The sequence below is a fragment of the Berghia stephanieae genome, unplaced genomic scaffold (assembly GCF_034508935.2).
Source record: "Berghia stephanieae isolate SIO BIC M18660-M18661 unplaced genomic scaffold, UCSD_Bste_1.3 scaffold2511, whole genome shotgun sequence".
NCBI lineage: Eukaryota > Metazoa > Mollusca > Gastropoda > Nudibranchia > Aeolidiidae > Berghia > Berghia stephanieae.
In genome coordinates this window covers 1-9,600 of record NW_027623636.1, presented here as the reverse complement: position 1 = coordinate 9,600, position 9,600 = coordinate 1, and the positions used below count along the sequence as shown (strand labels likewise).

Genomic DNA, 9,600 nt, shown 5'->3' with positions numbered 1-9,600 from the left:
TCTAAACGGTATTAACCAGACTATAAACATCCAAGGTTACACAAAGTTTTGTGTGCTGGTCCGTTATACTTACGGATGGCAATGTTTTGAGTTTCTAAGCCAAGCGCATACTATCTATATTTTTTGAGGATAACATGTGAAAGTTTCCAAGTTAGGCTTATAAAGATTTATCATCAGTACAAATTCTATTCAATATCGACAGAACAATTTATTCCTATGTTCTGTCATCAATATTGTAAGGGAAATGAAATCTATTTAAGTCATTAATATCGATTCCTTTAAATGACTACTTGTTTATGTTTTTAAGGGTTTTACCGCTTGCAACACATTAAGGTCATCTCAGCGCCAGTGAAAAGGAAGAAAATGAGATAGTAAATTCTAGAATTACAATTAAAGCACTCAAGAAAAGATAAGACAAAGGGGAATTTTTTCAAGTAGGAAATAGATGTAGACTCCAAGAGCACATTATCAAAGTACTTAGTATGAGATCACCTAAAAGTCTCATCCAGACAAAGCACAGGTCCCACTTAGAGAGATACACTCAAATGTTTACAAATCATATATAATATGTAAACAACACAATACAGTGCATAACAGAGAGATGATTTACAAGGGGAAAAAAGCATCTCCCAAAACTCTAACTAAACATTTGACTGTTTCTCTCCCAGCTAGGTTGTCCGGCAAGGGCCTGGACAAAACCAAGTAATCTCATTCCAAGACAAAGACAGAAAGCATGTTGGAAAACAGATATAGGGGGATAGAAGACACAGTATGTACCTCCCTGCCAATTATGGGAGGTCAGAAACCCCACCCAGGAGGGATAGAAGACATTATGTACCTCCCTGACTCCCTGCCCACTATGGGTGGTCAGGAACCCCACCCAGTAGGAGAATAGAAGATACAGTAAGTACCTCCCTGCCCACTATGGGAGGTCAGGAACCCACCCAGTAGGGGGATGGAAGATACAGTAAGTACCTCCCTGCCCCACTATGGGAGGTCAGGAACTCCACCCAGTGAAATGATTACCCATTATTCCAAGAAGACTCACCCGCCTAGGAATGAAAGCAAAGGCAATACAAATCATGAGAAGCATGAACAGTTGACCCAGCCAGATGTCGGGGGAGATGTCACCGTAACCCACAGTTGACAAGGTCACGATGACAAAATAAACGGCTTCAAACATATTCAGGTGTTTCTCATGGCTCCCTCTCTGGATATGTTGGATGCCACAGATCCTGGAATAAATGGCATTATACATTATTTACAATCGGGTTCAACAGTCATTATTATTATTAATAGAGTGAAAGATGTAACCGGCCAGGTACTGACTGATATTACACCTTAGAGCCATGAGTGAATGTGAGTAATGAGCCTTTTCCAAGGATTTAAATAGTGTTCAACAGTCGTGACGTCATTTCCCTCGTAATGACGCATAGTAACCTAGTTACTGGTTCTAAACTATCGGAACAATGGTGGACGCCCTTGTGAAATACGTCTCCTGCGAGCATAAAAGTGTATCCCGAGGAGAAAAACATTATAAATCTGATCATGTTTTGACTTTTATACATTCTGATCACATGACATGTGAAAAGTTCTAGCCAGCATGAAGAACAAAAGTACCGATTTTTTTGGTTTAGAACCAAGCTGACGTTGCTCTGGGCGGACATGACATCAGGCTATTGAATCCTATTGATAGCACAAGAGATAAAGTAAACAAAGGGGAATGGTTCAAACAGTGAACAGATAAAGATTCCAAGAGCACCCTATCAGTGTACTTAGTTTGAGATCACCTAAAAGTCTCATCCAGGCATCATTATATATTTAAAACAAAAAATGTAACAGTACATAGTAGTCAGATGATTTGGTGCAAGTTTGAATGAGTTAAAAGTTCTTTGAAGGTATAACGATTTCCCACATTAGTTTCCGATTCACCATGAGTTTAGGCTACATAATTGAATATCTGGAGAAAATACCATTGAGAATATTCGTCTGTTTTCATTTTTTAACATGTAATAATTAAACAAAGCAATTCTTTGGACATTTGAGAATTTGTTAATGCAACAAAGGGAAAAATGATATCATCTCCAAATTGTTTTTTTTTTATTTCACTGATCATATTGGTTTATTTCCATTTATTCATTACATAAACAACCAAAGAACTGGTTTCAACAACACAAGGAAACATCCAACTGCCTCAGCACCTTAACACACATGATGACATTCAAAAGCTAAGAATACTTGCACTAGACAGAGATTTATGGAGGCAGATTACTAACTGGATAATAGAAACAGACTGGCAAATTCGAAGTGACGCACACATCCACGGCATGCATCCATAGAGACTGCACAGCCATTTTCATATTCATTAGTGCAGCTATGTGGTCTAGTGGTATGACACTCGCTTTCGGATCGGAAGGTCATGGGTTCGAGCCTCGCGCTCGGCGCATAGTTGAGTCCTTGGAAAAGGCTCTTTACTCACATTCTCTCACCGACCTCGGGTGTAAAATGAGTACCTGGCCATTAACAGCGTTGTCTTTGTCCGAAAAATTGTAATATCGCCTGAGAGGCGTTATGTCCCGTTGTAAAGCGCTTTGAGCACGTTTAGTGGATATTGCGCTGTATAAAATCTCAATTATTTTATTATTTATTACATAAAATTATAGAAAAAAACACGTACGTGGTAAATATTAGGCAGCCAAGTGTAGCAATGAGAAACCACGTCTGTTGTGACAAGGTGACTGACATCGTTTGAAACCTTTGACGTGCTATGTGGAAGTCATTCTGGTAGGTAAATAATAAATAAAATCTAGAATTATCAAATGAACATTGCAGAAAAAAAATGTTTTTGTTTATTTATAACATTTATACGAAACCCTTGTAAATAAACTGTTAGCATACAATCAGATTTTCTTCCATCTATAAACTAAATTAGGTTTACTTAATGATCAGATCCAATCCATACTGTTGCAACTGCAACATTGAAGAAAAACACAACATTTGTGAGTTTATTTGTGTGGACAAGAGGGCATCGTGGCTCAGCGGTATGGTCTTTGCTTCGTTACCCAAAAGGTACAGAGTCCGACTAACCACCTCCTTTATGGCCTTGAGCAAGTCATCTCTCCCCAGCTCACTTTGCAGCACTGCACTGTGGCTGACGTCTGGAATATTCCAGTCTAAAGACTTACTTACTTACTTATCCGAACCAGCGACCACCTGAGCTCTAGCCCTTCAGTCTTGTGCCATGACGTAGAAGTTAGATGTTTTTTGTAATTGTTCCAGGTGACTATAAAGTGTGTAGACCCTAAAGACAAATTTCCCCTTGGGGATGAATAATTTTTATTTTCTTTCATTTTTTCAAATAATTCCCAGGGTACTCTGTGATAATTATATTCCTTCAGATACCACACTCCCATGGTCACAATCAAAAGTCAGTGTAGCAGTTTAGACAGATATTCTGACTATTGCTTCAATAAGTACAAATCATTATTTAATTTCTATCGACCAGTCCAGGCAAATTTTGAAGAAAATATAACACAAATAATAATTTTCATTTTCAGATTAGTCTTTAAAAAATTTTAAAATGCTGGGATATTGAGTTAAATAAATAAAATTCCCTGTCAGCAATTTTCTAGTCTACGGCACGGGCCACTCTAAAAATTAAAAATTAGTTGCAGCAAAATATAAGTTTGTAGATACAGAAAGTCTTGAAAAAAAACTCCCAAGCCCCTGTGAAGGTAAAACAAAATGGCCTCAATCAATAACAAAGTCGGTAAGTCATATAGAAGGGACAAAACACATTAGAGGAAAGGTAAGACAGCAAGAATGAGCAAATTCTAACCCCCATAATCCTCTAAAATAATAATAATAATAATTAATAACAATAATAATAATAATAATAATAATAATAATAATAATAATAATAATAATAATAATAATAATAATAATAATAATAATAATAATAATAATAATAATAATAGATGCTTATAGAGCGCACAGTATCCTCAAAGCTCTTGGTGCTTTAAATTACATCATCACAAAACAATATTTAAAGTACATGACATCAAAAAAGAAATGTTTTCAAGGATTTCTTGAAAGCAGACAATGATTCGGATTCTCGGACGCTTTGTGGAATGGTGTTCCATACAGACAGATCAAAATGAGAAAAGATCTACATTGACAGCCCTCATTAACAATCAAGTAAAATACTTATCCTTTCAACAGCTAATTAAATAACTGACATTCCAAAAGCGATATACTTTCCAAACTCAATGTTTATCTAGCAAAGAGAACAAATTAATAAAAATAAAATAATAATTTTTAAAACTTTCTTTATAAAAAACATAAAAAATTAAGCTAAATTATTACCAGGACTCTCTTGAGTGAAAGAAGTGCCAACCAACAATTTAGGAACTGTGGAACAAACACATGTTGTAGAAGGGGAGGCCAGCATACCTGAAATCGGATGCAATATGTAAGAATATCAAATATTGTTATCAATGTGGAAATTAATTATATCTTGCATCTTACTTACTTACTTACTTATCCGAACCAGCGACCACCTGAGCTTTAGCCCTTCGGTCTTGTGCCATGACGTAGAAGTTAGATGTCTTTTGTAGTTGTTCCAGGTGACTATAAAGTGTGTTACTGATGCTTGGATTTGGTGGGAGGAATGTGCATCTCAGGTCTTCAAGAGGTTGACATTCAAGCAAGTGGTGTGTTACTGTTTCATTGGGGTGTTGACATAGGGGGCAGGAAGGGGATGTGTCTTTTGTAATTTTGCTTAAATGGTTGTTGAGCGGTACGTGTTGTATATCTTGCATCTAATTGTGCTGATATGTGGTCTAGTGGTATGACACTTGCTTTCGGATCGAAAGGTCCTGGGTTTGAGCCTAGCTCAGTGCATAGTTGAGTCCTGGGAAAAGGCTCTTTACTCACATACTCTCACCATACTCAGGTGTAAAATGAGTACCTGGCCGTTAAACAGCGTTGTCTCTGTCTGAAAAAAATTGTAATATCGCCTCACAGGCGTCATGTCTCGTTCTATGTGTTACATGTTGTTGTTGGTCAGGGGCCCCTTGTAATGCGCTTTGAACACATTAAATGGATATTGCTCACGTTTTTAATTGCTTTCACCATACATCACCTGAATACCTTGAATGGCTTGTCAGGGAATATAAACCATCTCAATCTTTGCAATCCGCCAGCTCTTTGCTAATGGAGAAATCATCCCATGAACAAAGTTTGCTGAGCGTGGTTTTGCAATTTCAGCTCCAACCATAATGTAAATGTTGCTGCTCAAAGCTCGAAGAAATAAATAACAATATGAATTTGAATTAAGCTTCAATTTAATTTACGAAAACAGACAAAATGGATGTTTCGGGTTACCCCTTTATCAACAAAACAGGATGAATGAAACACTACAGACGAATGAGATAATTGTGTTTCATTCATCCTCTTTTGTTCATAAAGGGGTAAAGTCCATTTTATCTGTTTTCGTAATTAAATTGAAGCTTACATTCAATTTCACATTGCTATTTATAGCTCCAACCATATGTAATTCTTCACCACCAAACAAAAACCCGACAATGTGAAAGTCTGTCAGTCTTCAAACGACATTGAAAAACCAATCTCTTTCATTCTACTGACCGCTATTCAATGAGAAATTTGAACAACATAATGTAAGTATAACTGTTGCGGTGATTATGTAGGCCAATGAGTGCTCTTGGGCAATACCAAAAACTATTGTAAAGCGCCTCTGAGCACTATTTGTGAATACTGGCGCTATATTAAACAACAACAACAACAACAACAACAACAACAACAACAACAACAACAACAACAACAACAACAACAATAATAATAATAATAATAATAATAATAATAATAATAATAATAATAATAATAATAAAAATAATAATAATAATAATAATAATAATAACAATAATAATTCTCAGTCCTTGCATATCTAAAAGTACCTAAAGCATTCTGGGAAAAGTTTTGGACATTTTACTCTTATTCAGATACTTCATTTATTCTCCTCAATGAAATCTTTAATTTTCAAAATTTCAGGATCTGAATCATTGTTCAATTAGGTCAATTCTTTAGTTATCAAAATTCTTTAACATCAAGAACTTCCTTGTGGCACAAATAAATTATTACGTCAGAGGTCACGATAATAACCTTTTAAAACTTGTGCTTTTATAGAGCGCAATATCCACTCAACGTGCTCAAAGTGCTTTACAAAGGGTCCCTGACCAACAGCAATATGTAACATGTAGAACTAGACATGGCGCCTGCTAGGCGACATTACAATTTTTTTCCGACAAAGACAACACTGTTAACGGCCAGATACTCATTGTAAAAATACCTGGTAAACGCGCCCGGGGGAGACAAAGAAAAACACTCATAGACCAACTGAAGGGCTTCACCAGCCTAACAATCCAAGAGCTGTTTGAAAAGGCAAGAGACAGGGAGGAATGGAGAGAGATAATTCATGCAGTATCCGAAGCCTGGACCAGGCATGGAACCTAGAAGAAGACTCATTGTACACCTAAGTATGGTGAGAGAATGTGAGTAAAGAGCCTTTTCCAAGGACTCAACTATGCGCCGAGCGAGGCTCGAACCCAGGACCTTCTCAAGTAGAGCAACATTATTTTCTTTATCTCCAATAATAATAAATAGAAATAGAGGAAGAGTAGTACACATCCACGTAGGTAATTGGTGCTTACTGTGGCCAATAGGGGGACAGAACAAACGACCTCCAAGACAAAGAACTTGCTGGTAACGATATGGACTCCGTTACCCTGGGGAAATGAGAGAATAGAAATATGATTAAAGTTTGTGTATGCACATTAATGTTAATATTGTAATAACTGTACGCTCTTTAAAGTGACTGCTAATACTACTACCACCCCTACTATCACAACTACTACTACTACTACTGCTGCTGTTGCTGCTGCTGCTGCTGCTGCTGCTGCTGCTGCTGCTACTAATAATAATAATAATAATGGTATAGATTTATAGTGCGCCAAACATCTCTTCATCAGGAGGGCTCTGGGCGCATAACAAAGATTAACTTAATAATGAAGCCCTAACACAGTACACGAACAACGCTAATTATACACATAATCAAAAGAAAGCCTGTCGGAATAAGAATGTCTTCAATCGACGCTTGAATTCCTCTAGTGAAGACGAAGAACGTATCTCTAGTGGTAGTAAATTCCACAACCTTGGACCAGAATGCTGAAAGGCGCGTTCACCAGCCTTCACTCGACAGCGGGGTGTTTTCAATTTGAGGTCGTTCGTTGATCGAAGCGATCGCTGTGGGTTATACCGTTCAACGAGGTTTGAGAGATATGCTGGTGACGAGCCCTCCAGGCATTTGAAAACGATAGTTGAAGATTTATATTTAATCCGCTGGTCCACTGGCAGCCAATGCAGCTGCTGTAGTATTCGGGAGCTGCAGTTTTTCTGTCTTTCTGTAGTACAACGCGGGCTGCCATGTTCTGTATTTTCTGGAGTTTGTTTATTTTGTCCTTTGTTAGACCAACAAACAGTGCATTGCAGTAGTCCATTTTCGGGAATATCAAAGATGTTACCAATTTGTTGCAAGTTTCCCTATTAATAAATGGTCTGATTGTTCTGATATTTCTTAGAATGCAGATAGCACTTGTTCTCACATTGTTAATATGTTTGTTCATAGACAGATCACTCTCCAGGGTGATGCCGAGATTTTTTGCTGATGTTGTGAGTTGTATTTTATCATTATCGTTGATTGTCAGTGCCAGTGTAAATGGATCTGTCTTATTATTTGAACTAGCAATGAATAAGGCTTCAGTCTTGTCGCCATTTAATTTTAATCTATTTGCAGACATCCATCTCATCACATGGTTGATGCATTGTTCGTAAACAGTTATCTTTGAAACTATATCGGATTGCAAACACATGCTATATATCTGGGTATCGTCGGCGTACATATGGTAAGCGAGAGAATGTTGCTCTAAGATTCTCACAACAGGGGAAGTGTAAAGTACAAAAAGGACTGGACCTAAAACGGATCCTTGAGATACACCAAAATGAAGGTCACGCTTTGACGAAGTTACTTCCCCAATTAAAACTGATTGAGTTCTTTGAGTAAGATATGATGAAAACCAGTTTAGAGCAGTGCCCGATATGCCGAAAGTAACTTGTAGCCTTCGAAGTAGTATGGCATGGTCGATGGTGTCAAAGGCCGCCGAAAGATCGAGAAGACTAAGGATGGTGGTTTTTCCTTGATCAATAATTTGCAGCAAGTCATTTGTGATTCTCATCAATGCTGTTTCTGTGCTATGATTTTGCCGATAGGCCGATTGAAAGCACTCATCGAGGTTATTATGTTTCACGTGACAAGAAAGTTGTTTTAGTACAATCTTTTCTAGAATTTTGGAAATGAATGGTAGATTTGATACAGGCCTAAAGTTTTTAAAATTATCACTGTCAAGTCCCGCTTTCTTCAACAATGGCTTCAGCAATGCTTTCTTGAAGCTTTCTGGAACAACTCCCTCCCTTAATGATTGATTAATCAATTCAGTGATGTAAGGTGCAAGTTCATCAATACACTCCTTCAAAAGGGATGTTGGTAAAGGGTCGAGCCTACATGATTTGCTAGGACTAGAGATAATGGTTTTCCTCTGTGTCATTTATTTTAATTTCATTGAAAGATGTTAAGGGTTCACCATAAAAAGAGGTATATTCTGCTTCTGTTTCGTCTGAGTCAAGTTCACTCCGTTTCGTTGTTATTTTATTCATGAAATACTCTACAAAGCAGTCCGCGAGTTGCTTGTCGTCAGTGTGGTGTGGCAGGCTTGTTTTGATCTCTTTGCCTAGAAGCTTATTTGAGATTTTATAAAACTCCTTCGGACTTTTTATGTTATCAACTTTATCAAGATAGTAGATACGCTTTGCCTTAATTGTCGCCTCTTTGAGTCTATGTTTGAATGATATGTATGTTTCCTTATCAATTGTCAGGCCAGATTTTTTCCATTTCTTCTCCGCTTTTCTTTTCTCTTTCTTTAAACGTTTTACCTCCAAATTGTACCATGGTGATTCTTTTCTGATGTTCACAGATCTTGTTGTGAGAGGTGCGTGCTTATCCATAACACTAATAACTGCTTTATCAAAATTGTCACCAGTCACTTCTTTCTCACAATGTGTAGTTAGAGAGTGAGAGGGGTCCGCTTTAAATAGTTCTATGTCAATTTTCTTCAAATCTCTCGAAACAACTATTTTTTTTTTTGTTTTTGTGTCGTGTACTGTCCCCCTCTGATGCCAAAAGATATTAAATGATGGTCTGAAATGCAAAGATCATCTACATTGATAGGTATCGCTAGTTGCATGTCAACGCTGGTCAATACCCAGTCAATAATGTGTCCACACCGATGTGTATTTTCATTGACATGCTGTGTCATGTGATGAGACGAAAGTAGTTTATTTATATTTCTTATATCCGGTGTGTCTCGATCAAAGTGTAAGTTGAAATCTCCAACAATAATATTTTTCTTTGACTTCATGTCAAGGCGAAGAAGGAAGTCCTCGAATTCATCAATAAATAGTGATGTTTTT

The 9,600-nt window shown here is 37.2% G+C and overlaps 1 protein-coding gene across 1 annotated transcript; it reads right to left on the bottom strand.

Annotated features, from left to right (window-relative positions):
* Nucleotides 1-1,048: 1,048 nt before the first annotated feature.
* On the bottom strand, nt 1,049-6,803 carry LOC144961458 (potassium channel subfamily T member 2-like; the record flags this gene model as incomplete). Its single annotated transcript, XM_078894642.1, has 4 exons — nt 1,049-1,235; nt 2,678-2,781; nt 4,366-4,452; nt 6,729-6,803. Coding segments are annotated over 4 exons (453 nt in total), but the record flags the coding sequence as incomplete, so codon positions are not given.
* Nucleotides 6,804-9,600: the final 2,797 nt, after the last annotated feature.